This window comes from Emydura macquarii, unplaced genomic scaffold, assembly GCF_026122565.2.
Source record: "Emydura macquarii macquarii isolate MOO-44397 ecotype Brisbane River unplaced genomic scaffold, CSIRO-AGI_Emac_v2 contig_2768, whole genome shotgun sequence".
NCBI lineage: Eukaryota > Metazoa > Chordata > Testudines > Chelidae > Emydura > Emydura macquarii.
In genome coordinates, this window is record NW_027132905.1 from 17382217 (window position 1) to 17396352 (window position 14136).

The 14136-nt window shown below is 53.3% G+C and overlaps 1 protein-coding gene and 1 long non-coding RNA gene across 3 annotated transcripts in view; one reads left to right on the forward strand and one right to left on the reverse strand.

The window, feature by feature from the left end:
* Positions 1-8215, forward strand: part of AFAP1L1 (actin filament associated protein 1 like 1) — a 47506-nt gene extending 39291 nt beyond the window's left edge. Inside the window, exons 11-19 of one of the 2 annotated variants that reach the window (XM_067566424.1) lie at positions 309-461; positions 1396-1607; positions 2676-2821; positions 3565-3643; positions 3905-4016; positions 4583-4747; positions 5840-6018; positions 6500-6628; positions 8004-8215. In XM_067566424.1, the coding sequence (XP_067422525.1) occupies positions 309-461; positions 1396-1607; positions 2676-2821; positions 3565-3643; positions 3905-4016; positions 4583-4747; positions 5840-6018; positions 6500-6628; positions 8004-8027 (1199 nt within the window). In that variant the 3' untranslated portion in view covers positions 8028-8215. The remainder of the gene's footprint in view (positions 1-308; positions 462-1395; positions 1608-2675; positions 2822-3564; positions 3644-3904; positions 4017-4582; positions 4748-5839; positions 6019-6499; positions 6629-8003) is intronic. The other variant, XM_067566426.1, reaches the window with a different exon arrangement.
* On the reverse strand, positions 3205-9662 carry LOC137165247 (uncharacterized). Its single transcript, XR_010923308.1, has 2 exons — positions 9568-9662; positions 3205-4698 (listed from the first exon to the last, which is right to left on the reverse strand). It is a non-coding gene; the product is annotated as an uncharacterized lncRNA (long non-coding RNA).
* Positions 9663-14136: the final 4474 nt, after the last annotated feature.

Genomic DNA, 14136 nt, shown 5'->3' on the forward strand with positions numbered 1-14136 from the left:
GCCACAGAGGAATATTTGCAGCCTCTTCCTGAGTCTGCCACTCCATGCTCCAGTCCTCTGGCTCCCTGAAGTGCAACAGTTGCTGGGGTGGATGTCCTGCTCTTGCCCTGTCAGTGTATCTCTTCCCCCCACTCTGCCCTCCCCACCACTGTCTTGACACCTGAAAACCCTTCCTGCTGTCCTTGCAAAACCCAGTCAGAGAGGTGGCGCCACAGTGACCATAGTGGCCTCTCTGCTTTGGCCAGCCTCGGAGGGTGGGTGGGGGGTTGCAGTTTACTCCTGAGCTGAGCTCTCCTCGCTGTTCCCAGGGAAAGGGAAGAAGAGCGGCTTGGCTGAACTGAAGGGCTCGGTGAGCCGGGCAGCCGGGAGGAAAATCACCAGGATCATCAGCTTCTCCAAAAAGAAGCCGTCCCCTGAGGATGCCCAGACGTCCTCCACTGAGGAGGACATCCCCTGCTGTGGTTGGTACCCAGAGCTCGGGGAAGATGGGAGCAAGAAAGGGGAAGCCTGGGTCTAGATGGAAGTTGTTCCTAGGGGACTTGGCGCCAGGTGTAAGTTGTGCCACAGTGCTTTTCTCTTGCCCAACAGAGACCATCCAGAAGGGAGATGGGGGCACTAGCCAACACCCAGAGAATTTTGCTATTTCTTCTGAGTTCCGCCCATCGCTCACCTAGCCCTGTGGCAGCATCTGTGACTCTGCCGTTGACTTCAGGAGAGATTTGTGCAGAGTATGAACTTAGTAAAGACCAAGCAGGATTTGGGCCTTTGACTTTTAGTTCTGCAGTTCTAAGTGGAAGATCTCCGGGTATCCAGAGAGAGGGCCCTGACACAGCGCAGTGCTTTGGGGGAGCTTCCACTGCAGGGGTGATGTGAGGAAACAGGCCTTCCAAAATGGTAGCTGCTGTGACAGAGGGAGGAAGAGCTGCAGCCTGAACGTATCTCAGGAGGATTCAGACTCTGGGTACATCTACACTGCAATTAGACACCTGCGGCTGGCCTGTGCCAGGTGACTCAGGCTAAGGGGCTGTTTAATTGCGTTGTAGACATTCAGGCTTAAGCTGAAGTCTGGGGTCTAGGACCCCGTGAGGTGGGAGGGTCCCAGAGCGCAGGCTGCAGCCTGAGCCCAGATGTCTGCACTGCAATTAAACAGCCCTACAACCCAAGCCCCACAAGCCTGAGTCAGCTGGTCCAGGCCAGCCGCAGGTGTCTAACTGCAGTGTAGACAAACCTTCTGACAGAAGCTACAGAGAGACAAGACAACCTTTTGGCGTCTCCAGCACAGCCCCTATTGGCTCTCACTTTCCAACTTTCCCTTAGCATCATGCATGGTGGTTCATTAGGTCCAGCTGAGTCCACTGAGACTCTCTTCTCTTTGGGAACTGGCTCTCCCTGCAGGTTACCTGAATGTCCTGGTTAACCAGTGCTGGAAGGAGCGTTGGTGTCGCTTGAAAGGCAACACACTCTATTTCCACAAGGACCGCTCCGACTTGCGGACGCACGTGAATGCCATTGTCCTGCGTGGCTGCGAGGTGGTGCCAGGCCTGGGCCCCAAACACCCGCTTGCTTTCCGTATCCTTCGCGCTGGGCAGGAGGTCTCTGCCTTGGAGGTGAGTGTTTCATTCCCAGAGGCTCCAAGTGAGGTATGTGGCCGGGGAGGCTTTTTCTGCTTCACTCTGGAAGACAGGGTTGGGCAGTTTGGGGTCAAATCCCATGCTGCTCCTTTCCTTCAGGGCTTTCCTAAACCCAGAACTGAACAGAATAGATTCTCAAGGGGAACATCCATGGACAGTTTAACGTAACCCTTCCCCTTCTGGGCTTTGAGACCCCAAATCCAACCAGGTGGGCTGGTGCCTGGTACAGGCAAGTGAAAATGACTAGAATCAAAAAGCAAAGTCACGGTTCACCACTGAGCCCTGGCGAATGCAGATCACATAAACCAGGCTGAGCAGCCGAGACGCTAAAATTCTGTCATTAATAATCTGGTCTACCTCGTCACACAAGCAAGGGATCTGGGGTCTTTTAAATCTCATCTTTATCTTGGCAGGGTCTCTTCAGCTATGTGAAGTTTTTATTCCATGACTGATTAAAGCATAAATGCATGGGGCGCCCTGTTAATTTGTTTCATACAAGTTAATGAAACATACTAAGTAATTTCACTTGGGTCTGAATGAATGTATGGCAGTAGCCCAGATGCTTATTAGAATCAGCACAGAGAAGCTGCTGAGTTGGTTGAAGCAGACAAATCACGGCAGGTGAATGAACTCATTTGACTCTGCTGCAACCCAATGGCTCCCCTGCACAGGAGTGGCAGGTGCTTGGGCTGATGGAATCCGACCTGCTGCCATGTGGAGAGAGCAACCTCATTCTCTAGGGAGGGTAACCTCTTCCCAGTGCCCCTGGGATTCTCTCCCTGCCCCCTGAGTTGAAGACCTACTGCATCTCAGCATGTGTTACATATTAGCAGAGGCCTGTGTTGTCTTGTGTGGAGTGGGTGGTGTTGGGCTAGTGTGGGGAGGCCCAAAGCCAGGAGGTTTTGGCAGTGAGGGGAAATATTGCTGTAACTACCTGTCCATGCTCTGGGGATCTGGACCACCTAACACTACCTGGAGAGATGTGAGGGGGAGATGCACATCCATAGGCCAAGTACCCATGATGATGACTTTCTCACCCCCCAGGCAAACTGCTCTGAAGATCTGGGCCGCTGGCTTGGCCTCCTGCTGGTTGAGACTGGCTCCCGGAAAACCCCAGAGGCCTTGCACTATGACTACGTGGATGTGGAGACAATAGCCAACATAGTCACCGCTGTGAGACACTCCTATCTGTAAGGGGCTTTCCTCCCATCGCTGTGCCTCTGTGAGATCCAGCTCTGGCGTGAGGCTCACCTGGTGCCCACCCCCACTCTCTGGCTGGGCCTGGGGGAGCAAAACTCCCTGTGCGGCCATCTAGGCCAGCGGCACTTCCACTGTGGATGCAGCTTGTCCGGTGGCAACAAAGCCCCAAGCCATTGTATACAGCCTCAGACCCAGAATAAACCACCTACCTACCCCAGGAGTAGCCTTGGGGGGGAGGGACATGTGGTGGGGAAAGCAGGGGTGGGTTATGCCCAAACTGTGTGCACCTTCTATAAATTGTTTGGGGATTGGAGCACAGGACTGGGACCTGGGAGCTCTGGGTTTGCTGAGTGAACTTGGTCAAGTCACTGCATCTCTCTGTGCCTCACTTTCCCCTGGCATGGGATATCTACTACCGCATTTCCAAAAGTGCGGGGCACCTGCCTCTGGGAGAAGGAGGGGGGTGTACAAAGGACAAGCTGGGGGCGGGGAGGTGCGGAACACATACGTTGAAGATGGGATGGGGGCAGACTGGCTTGGCTTCCTGAAGCAGTGTTAGCCAGGGTAACAGCAGGCCTCTGCTTTCAGTAGTTTGGGGGAGGGAGAGCAGGGCTCACTCATGAAAGTTTGCAAAGTGCTTTGAGATCTGCCAGAGAAGGCTGGCGGGTCCCTGCTGTGCTGGAAGTGATGTCTTCAGCTGCCACTCTCAACCTTCCTATCCCTTCTTCCCCAGGTGGGCCAGCTCCTCCCACGAGAACCAGGCTGACTCCTCCGGGGTGGTGTATGATGACGTCCCCTACGAGAAGGTGCAGGTACAAGTGTGGCTCGCTCCCTATCACGCTTCCCCTGGGAAGGCCATGATCCTTCTCCCACCCAGCCCCTCACAACCCCCAAGTAACTGAATGCTTGGCCAATAGGAGCCCCCTCCCTCCTCAGTGCACTTGGGGCCCATGGTTTCCCAGGCAGCCGCCCTGCCCTGGGTGTGGATTTCTGCTCCTGCCTAGTACTGACTCCACTCAGCGTCTCTGCTGGGATCCGTTTTCATCGTGTCCGTCTGTCTGTGCGCCCTGCAGGCAGAGGAGCCGCCGCGGCCATCGGGGGCCCAGGTGAAGCGCCACGCCTCGTCCTGCAGCGAGTCGTCACGCCGCGTGAACCCGCAAGTCAAAGTCAAGAGACACGCATCAAGTAGGTTCAGATTCGCCCATCGGCAGCTGTGCTGTAGGACCAAACCTCAGCCGGGTGGGAGGTGGCCAGCTGGCTCAGGGATTGGGGGCCCCTCTGATCACCTCTTCCTATTGAGCCCCAGTTCACTCATGACCGGAGCCGTTTCCACCCGCTGGCTGTTTGGTGAGATGAGCTGGTGGGGGTCTTAGTCCTACTTGGGCTAGTGATGGTCGTAGGTGGCCACGTGTCCTATAAGAGCTAGAGTAACTGGCAGGCTGATCTAAGGGGCCTGAAGCTTCTGCTGCCAGTTTCAGGCTGATCCTGCATGGGCTTCAGTGGGTCTCCGTGTCTCGTGGGGGGCTGGTGTGAGGCCGCTGTGCCCACAGGCAGCCCCTTCTCCCCGTCACGGCCTGGTGCAGCCTCTGTGAGCTGACCCGGCTTGTCTGTGACACTCCTATGGAAACAGAGGCACCAAGACTGCGAGTCCTGAACTCGTCGCACTGAGCCTGCATTCATGCTCTCCTCTGCAGAGGCAGGGGCCATTGTGCGAACTCCCCGCCTGACCAACTGTGTTCTCCTCTCCACAGATGCCAATCAATACAGGTATGGGAAGAACCGGGCCGAGGAGGACGCCAGGATGTTCCTGACGGAGAAAGAGAAGCTGGAGAAGGAGAAAGCATCCATCCGGAATGAGCTGATGACACTGCGGAAGGAAAAAAGGGAGCTCCGGGAAGCCATGAAAAGCAGCACAGGTATGGCCCTGCTGCAGCCCAGGCAGGAGAGGAAATACCCCTCTGGCTGAAGTGACCCCAGCCCCCCACTATGGGATCATGTCCTTTGATCTGGTGACTGCTGCCCTCTCAGCAGTGATGCTGGTGGATTTTTAATGCCCAAGAAAGCATGGATGAGTCAGGGTGGCTAGAACTCACAAACCAGTGCAAGTTTCCTTGCCCCCACCCCCCAGCCTGACCTGCTGGTCCCAGCTCTGGCCATGCACCTGTAAGGCTCCCTGCTGGTCTGGTTCTCCAAGTATCTCCTGAGTATGACAATCCTGCCACCTCCTCCGCTTCACCCCAAACCCGAGAAACCCCCTTCCTCTCTTGCCCCCGACTATGCAGAAAGGCCCGCCTCCCTCCTTTGCTAGCCAGGAATGTCGTCACCAACAATTATTCAGCAGAAAACTCCCACCCCTGCTCCCAATTAGGGGTTGCACGTGGTTGTACCATCCTCTCTCCCAGCCCTGGCACCACTGGCTCCCAGCTGGCCCAGCCCCAGCGTGGACACAGTAGGATGCTCTCTGCTGCAGCTACTGTGCTCCTTTGTTCCTCGTACTCCTGGTTCCTGCCTCCCCCTCTCAGGGCCGGGGCTGTGCCTTCAACCCTCTGCCCAGCTGGCTATTGCTTTCCACTTTGCTGGGCAGAACATTAGGTCCCAGCTGTAGTGCTGAGTCAGCAGGGCTCTGATGAGCCTAATGCGGCCACCTTAAACTGTGCCCAACAGCACCACCTAGTGACCCAAGGCAGGTGTCTCCCTCCAGTAAAAAGCGTGTTCTTGTCCTGTTTCCTCTCTAGCTTCTGAGCTTGAAAAGCCAGAGCAGGAAACCTACTGCTCCTAAATGCTGCCAAAGGAGCAAGGCTACAGCCTGGCGTGGTTAGAACAGGTACCAGCCACTAGAAACAGGCCCCCACCAGCACGGCGGATCTGACTATCTCCCGGCCGCTGGCATTGCTGCCCCCCGCAAACCGCACTCCTGTGTGCCCCCTTTGCTCTACAAACCCCATCCCCTCTCTCCGTGCTGAGCTGACGGGACCTGACCGGCCTCGTTCCTTGTCTCCTTGGGACAGGGAGGAAGCTGAAGGAGCTGGAGGAGCGGGTGGCGGCCCTGGAAGAGCAATGCAAAGGGAAGGAGCAGCAGCGTGTGGACCTGGAGCTCCAGCTGACGGAGGTGAAGGACCGGCTGAAACAGTCACTAGCAGGAGGGCCGGCTCTGGGGCTCACTGTGACCAGCAAAGCTGAAAACGGGGTACGAAGTCACTGCCTTCTTTCCTTCCTTCCTTCCACAGCCCTGGCCTTCCAGAGCGGTCCTGCTCCCCTGGTGAAGGGTGGGACTGTTTGGTTTTTCTCTTGACTTGTACCTGCTTTAGGTGGGAGGCGTAGGGACACAAGTGGTGTGCCAACACTCCTCAGTCTGGAGAACCACAGCCTCCCCTCTGCTGTGCTCACCCCACCCCTGCTCTGCAGCCCCCGGCTAGCTTGTTCTTTGGCCATTCCAGTCCTAGGATTCTCCCCAGCTGCGACCCCTCACCCTAAGCGCAGCCCCTCTGCTTTCCAGTCCTGGGCTCCCCACCAGGTCTGCCACTGCCCCTCTCTGTTCAGCCTGTCCCAGCAGTCCAGTGGATGGTAAATGCTCCTGGCCACATGTGGAAGCTGTGCTTTAATTTGGATTCTCTGACTGTCTCCCTGGCTCCTGGGTCTCTAAAGGGTTATTCTCCCCCACCCCACAGGAGCCTGGAAATAAGCCAAATGGGAACCCCCCGGAGCACATGGTGCCTGTCAACTGTGCAGCGGAAATGAGGAAGAGGAGCCCCTCCATCCTCCCTGCCAACAAGGGCAATGTGCTGCAGAAGGCCAAGGTACAGCTCTCCTCCCCGAGGCCAGCAGCACCCTCCCCGCCCCTGTCCTCACCAGCAAGGGTGAGGCTAACGTCCCCACCCCACCAGCAGATCTGTGGACACTGCACCATCCCTAGACCATGAGGTTGGTCACCCCTTCCCCTCCCATTCCTGCCCCCAACACCACAATTGAATGCAACAGGAATGAAAGCAACTCTGCCAGTTTCTGCAGAGCCCCCTGCCAGTGCCTGCCCTCTGGCTGCTGAGGGGGTGAGATTGGGAAGCCTTGGAAGGCACCAGACTGGCTGGGGGACATCATGGAAGTGGCAACTCATGACCTGACTTCCAGGGCAGGGTAGTAGCTCAGTCACTGAAGACAGTGGAATCTAGACTGGCCAACACACTATGGAAGGCAGTCGTGTAAGGAGCAGGCCTGGCCTGGCCTAGCACCTGAACAGCTAAGCTAGAAAGACGGGGCCTCACCAGGCTTTTCCCATCTCTAATTTCAGCACAGTCCCTCACAAGCTAAAGAAACTACTCAGAGCTAAACCCCAGCCCACCAGGGTACATCTACACTGCAACTGAACGCCCGCAGCTGGCCCTTCTCAGCTGAATAGGGCTCGTGGGGCTCAGGCTGTGGGTTATAAAATGGCAATGTAGACGCTCATGGGGTCCCAGAGCCCAGGCTCCAGCCTGGTTAGGTCTACGCTGAAATCTTACAGCCCGGGCCTCACGAGCCTGAGTCGGCTGCCATGGGCCAGCCCTGGGCAGGACCACCGACGGGGGGCAATTGCTCGGCAGCCCGGTGATTTTTTTTAAAAAGGGGCCTGGGCCATGGGCAGCGAGGTAAAAGCTTCCCCTTGGGGAGGCTAGCTCCGCACCCTGCCTCTTCCGCCTGTGGCCATGCCTCTGCCCCGCTTGGCCTGCCTGCCGCCATGCCCCTCCCTACCACACTACCTCCCTGCTTGGCTCCCCCTCTCTTCCACACCCCCTTTCCTCGCTTAGCCTCCCCACAGCTGCGTCCCCCTTCAGGCCCCCCGCTATCGCTTGCCATATGCGTCCCTCCTCCCCTTCCCTGCTCAGCCCCCCGCAAATGTTGCTTTGCTCGCTGCCTGGGGCAAGGGAGAGTGTGGAAGAGAGGACAAAGGAGGGGGACTGAGTGATGGGTGGGGAAGGGATGCGGGAGAGGGCGGGGTCTGTGGCAGACTGGGGGCGGGGCAAAACTGTTCTGCCCTGGGGCCTGCAATTCCTGGCCTCAGGAGTTCAATTGCAGGATAGACACATTTTACTGGCTCCTGAGGGCTATGGCATGGGGTTCAGTAGCTTCAGCTGGTGGGCCTGATTTTTTCTTCACGTCAACACGCCCTGAAACTCTTTTCTTTGCCTCACATTGTAGGAGTGGGAGATGAAGCAAACCTAACCAGGCAGCCGGGCCTCGCTTGCAGCGAACACACTCTGGCTCTGGGACACACTGGAGAGCTGTGAGCCCCTTTTCCCCAGGGAGCACAGAAGAGGATGCTGGGGAGCGTGGGTCTCTGGCAGGGGTATGGGGGCATGGGGAAAGCACCCACCCTCCAACGGTGGGGACGTTGGGCAAGCAGACAAGATTGGGTGTAGGGATGGGGAGGGATATTTGGGAACAGGGTGGGGAGGGGGAATGTTTCAAGGGTAAGGCTCACATGCTGCCAGAATGCCCAGCTCTGGGGAAGAGCACCCCACTAGAAGTGGAACATCAACCATCCCCATTGATGTATTTTGCTCTTGGTAACAAACTAACAGGAACACAGAGGTGTGGGAGCTATGGGAGAGTGTGGGTAACTCAGAGTCAGAGTGTCTGGGTTCTATTCCTGATTGTGGCACAGGTGGTCTGTGACTTTAGACAAGGTGCTTTACCTCCTGTTCCTCAGTTTACCCATCTGTCAAATGTGGGTCAGTATGATCTATCCTCCAGTGTGGGGTGGGGTGAGCTTTCACTGTAGGCATTAGATGGAAGTAGCTTGTGATTGGTGCTGTTTACAGTCTATTTTACTGGATCAGGCCAGTGGCAGGGTTAGTCCACTATCCCACCTCCTGCCAAACCAGGGCAGGGATTGTGTCGCACTAGCTAGTCTCCTCCCTCTGCGGCAGCCAAGCCCAGAGACCCTAGAAGAAGGCGACTGTGTCACCTTGGTGCTTTCCTGGGCCGTGTTTGTCATCTCTCTGACACTTGGAGCCTCGGACTGAGCAACGGGGCAGAGCACACAGACTGAATTTCTTCTGTCACGCTGCAGTTGTCCTTTTGTATTCCTTGTATGTCAGGTAATTAAATTCAGCAGCAACGAGGGCAGACGAAGGCTGTGAAGCTACTCCAGGGAGGAGGCTACAACTTTAAAATGACCACTGAGTGTGGGGTGCTTCAGTATTGGGGTTCATGAGCCACCATGGCCTTATTTCTCAGAGGCACTGATCACCCCCAGTTTCTCCTCCCAGGTTGCCTCAAGTTTTGCTTCTGGCTCAACTGTTGTATCTAACCCTAGTCTCCTTCCTGCTGAAACGATTGTGCACTAAGGCAACGCTGCCCAGTGCAAGGAGAAGTGCTAGGGCTGACTGCCTTTGGAGAACTAACTGTGGGAAGCTTAGCTGCCAACATTTGAAAGCACCTCCGCTGGGCCTTGCTTAGCAGCTTGGGGGCAATATGGAACTGCCTCCTCCTCAGAGCACTGTCAGATGGTGAGCCGTGTGGAAAAGGGGGGGAAAGGAAACAATTATGGAATTGCCTGAATCAATGATCCATCCTCAACACTGTGTGCAGGCCAAAACGCCTCATCTTCCACAGGCTGTCACTGCAATGGAGAAGGGCTGGGAAGAGGTGCAAGAACAGAGAGAGGAAACAATTTCAGCCACCTTAGTAGGGAGAAAAGTAAGCAAAGACGGGAAGCCTGGGCCATAATCGAGGGAAAACACAATGCATTCCTCTTTACCTTTTTTATGCAGTGTAGACACATCTCACTGGCTCCTGAGGGCTACAGCATGGGGCTCAGTAGCTTCAGCTGTTGGGTCGGATTCTTTCTTCATCTCAACATGGTCAGCAGAACTCAGTGCCTGAGGGTATTTGTATGATAACCAATTAAGCAGCCATTAATAAAAATAGCAGCTGCAGATAAATGAGCTGGGCTGAAAATCACTGCTGTGTTCCTCCTGGGGCTGCAGGAGGTGAACTGTTCATTAGTTGTAAATCCCTAATTGCTATTGTCAGTGCTAAAGAAGTACAGGGTGGAGGCAGGGGGAGCATCACTTGTTAATTTTCATGCAATTTTAATGCAACCTGTACCTATATCCACAAGAGCTCAGGTTGGGGCACACTCAGGCTAAGTACTGTTCAGAGTAGATTACACTGCAGCAGAGTTAATATTGACTCAGCCTCCCTCCTGCTAGCCTCATTTCCCTTAGTGTCAGAACAGAGAATTGCACCAGTAGGTGCCTGACTGGGATTTTTCACCACACGGATGCAGTCAGCAGCAGTGAACAGAAGATGATGGTGTACTTGGATAATCCCCATGTTCCTTCACAAAAATCCAATTGTGGAGAGACTCCCCTCCCCTTCCCCCACTCCATGCACACAGCCAACGTGGTCAGGCCCCTAGGAAGTCTTGCCGCTGGCGTAGAAAGCTGTGATGGCTACTGCTAAGGAACATTTCTGAGCTCATGGCCCTGGCCATGCCCACGGCTATGCGGTGATGGAGGCTGTTTGAGTGTTGTCCTCTCTCCAGGTAGGTTGAAGGCTGGGCCTCGTCTCCAACCATGTAGGAAGAAGGGGAATTGGACAGTTCTGTTCCTTAAAACACTATCACCCTCCCCTCAGCCACAGCTGCTTCCTCCATTTGCCTGAGCATCTCTCCGCCTGTCCCTGACGCTGCAGCCTGCTCCCCCTCTCCTTCAGCGCTGTGCGGCCCTTCTTCCTGGAAGCAGGTGGCACTGGAACAGGCAAGGGATGAAATGGCATCACAGAAGTGGGGCAGGCAGGCTAAGTTGGCCATCGGGTATAGATGTCCACGATGCTGTTGTAAGCTATCTTGGGGTATCTTGTAGTCAGACACCTTAGGCCAAAGGCATCCCTGCTGCACCTGTACGCTGTGCACTGAAGCTGCCCTAGGGTCAGTCTAGCCTACTACGAGGTAGAACAATTCCGTATCCAGCCCTGGCTTAGGAGGGATTTCTCAGACTTGAGGCCTTCCAGCTGGGGCAGGCTGCAGCCTCAGTCCCATAGGCTGCTCCTGGTATCTGTTTTCTGAACAGGGGCGAGAACTGCATAAAAATTGAACATGTCAGAACTATCCTTCTTTCTCCTCATAGCCCACTCCCCTCATACAAGCAGGGGGGAGCTAGTGATTTGTTTATCTACACCCATATGTGCTGATCTTCTGCCTGTAAGAGCCTCATAATCCTGAGGCAGACATGTCATGCCACAGGCTCTGATCAGTAATACAGCAGGTGCACAGAGCTCAAACCATCTGTTGGTGACAAGCCTGAGGAATGAACAAACAAACAAAAATCCCTGCTGTTTTGAAGTAGGGTTTTTCTCCTATAAATCAGTCATTCTGGCACACTGGTGTGCTCACTCACTACTTAGTCAGGATATCATGCTGCTATTTCCCATAAAGAATGTTACACCCAGGAAACTAAGGCCTGCACGGTGTGGTGCCTGCCCAGCACCCCATGATTACAGGGTGGAGGTTGTCTTTGTGTCTCAGCCCTGCTGCCTAATGGAAGCTGGGAGGGGTAGGGAGACAAGCAGGAAGATGGAGACAGACGTATGTGAATGGCCGTGCCTGGTTTGCCTCCCTGTTGTGCCCCACACTTCTGATGTGAGAACCATCTGCACTTTATGAAGCTGTGTCCTTTTCCCTAATAAAGAGACTGCTGTACAGAGCCCGGGCTGTGTGTATTTACTGGGCTTAGCAGGGGCGTGGGCTGGATTTAGGCAAGGGAGGTTAGCAACTCCCTCCCTTAGGGGGCTGGGTGAACGGGCAAGGCTCTGCACAGGCTGGGCTCACTGATCCTGCTCCGATCTGGCCTGAGCAGAAGTGGAGGAGGTGGGCTGTGCACACTGGGACCTTGGCATGGGGGGGGGAAAGGGTACACATTACCAGGTCCCGCAGGCCCTGGGGGGCCGGTCCAGGCTGCAGCCCCCATTGCCCCCATTTCAGGAGGGGCCCGTGTTAAAAGTTTGTACTGGGTCCGAAAAAATGCTTGGGCCCTGGGTGGGCAATTGATTTCCTGGTTTGGTGTCAAAACTTCTTCAGCTGCCTTTGATCCACCAATGGGGATTGTCTTTGTCAACAGTTATTTTTCCATCTTTACCCAGCACCGTAGTGCTGTTTCATGTCACCACTTGTGTGCAAAACTTGGTTCCCAAATATTCACCACAGGCCAGATTTTTAAAGGGTGAAAGCACCTAGATGCTTTTGAAAAATCCCACTAGTTCCCTAAACACCTTTAAAAAACTGGCCCTAAAGACACCATACCATCTTGTACGAAATCCTTCTCAATGGCAGGTTTCTACTGTAATTTTTAGCAAATATAGGTTTACAACCCCAAGACAGATTGACAACCACAAGTATTCAAAAATCACATTTTACACCACACAGTCCTGAAATTTAAATAAATAAATACATTTGGGGTTCTCTTAATTTGCCTTTTTGTTTCTGAGCCTTTAGGGCACATTAGCTTCATACTTTGCTGTTACCTTTCCCAGAGAATCCATATACCCAAAATGGTTGTACATTCCTATAAAAGTCAATACCATTTTTGACTTCCAGTAACGTGATTTCCCCCTTCCTTTGTATTGAAAATTATTAAAAATCTTTGTTTCTGTATGTAATTACCCATCCAGCAAACACTGACATGCACACTTTACTCTTCTATTACTTCATTTGTTGCATATGTAAATCTTGATTTTTCTACTGCATTGTTTATACTTCTAATTGCTTACAACACTCCTGCTAATACATCCCAGAATGATGTTCACTTTTTTTGCAGTAGTATTACATTGTTGACTCATTTAGTTTGTGATCCACTATAATCCCCAGATCTTTTTCTGCAGTACTCCTTCCTAGGCAGTCACTTCCTAATTTGTATTTGTGCAAATAATTATTCTTTCCTAACTGTAATATTTTGCATTTGTGCTTATTGAATTTCATCCTATTTATTTCAAACCATTTCTCCAGTTTGTCAAGATAATTTTGAATTCTTATCTTGTCCTCTAAAGTACCTGCAACCCCTCCCAACTTGGTGTCATCTGCAAAGTTTATAAGCATACTCTCCACTCCATTATCCAAAGTCATTAATGAAAATATTGAAACATCCCAGACCTAGGACTTACCTCTGCGGCACCCCATTAGATACACCACCCCCACACTGACAGTGAACCATTGATAACTACTCTTTGAATACAGTCTTTCAACCACTTATGCCACCCACCTTATAGTAGTTTTATCTAGACCTTGTTTGCTTATGAGAATGTCATAGGGACTATGTCAAAAGCCTTACTAAAATCAAGATCGGTCTGCTGCTTCTCCCCATCCACTAGGCCAGTAAACCTGTCAAATAAGGAAATTAGGTTGGTTTGGCATGACTTGTTCTTGACAAATCCATGCTGGCTATTCCTTATAACCCAATTATCCTCTAGGTGCTTACAAACTGATGGTTTAATAATTTGTTCCAGTATCTTTGTATTGAAGTTAGGCTGACTGGGCTACAATTCCTGTGTCCTCTTTTTAGAGATTTAGGGCTAGATTCACAAAGGTTTAGGTGCCTACATCCTAATTTTAGGCTCCTGTGGAATTCCCCAAATTCCCACCAAACCCTATAGACACCTAACGTCACTCACTGCCTACATTTTCAAGGTAAAAGTTCTTTAGACACCTAAGTTTTTGCCTCTGAGCATGTGCACTGCAGCCTTACAGTAGGCATCTGGATGCCTGTATTCCACCTAAGCCCCAGAGCAATACACCAGCCAGGGAAGATGGAGGGTGGGAGGGTCAAGGCTTATCTTCCGTTTGGGGCCCGATCCGGTAGATGTGCTCAGAGGCTGCCTCCTAGATCGTGTCCCGTTCAAAATCTGGCTGAAATGTATTTGCGAGTATATCACTTCTGTTCACAATGCTTTACATTAGTTTCAGTGCTTTATGTGCATGAAATGTTCCTTTGCTGTAGGCCGTGCTCTTCTGCCTCTACAGTGGAAGGAGGCCAATAATGAAAAAACCCACCACCTTCATTGCAGGTTCTGCACACCCCTAGCCCTGCCGGTTAACACTGCACCACGCTCTCCCAAGTTACTCTATCTGTGTCCACGTTTAAAACGGAGACTTCACAAGGGTAGCTAATTGTGAGGGTCGTGCCCTGTCTGCCACCAGAGGCTGGGAAGGGCAGAGGCGGCAGACAGACACGGGCGACCCCCATCTCACACCCTGCTGCCTGTGCAGCAGAGGACGGGACAAGTGACACTCCAGCCGGGCAGGGCAGCCCAGGAGACCCCTCGATGGCAGCCC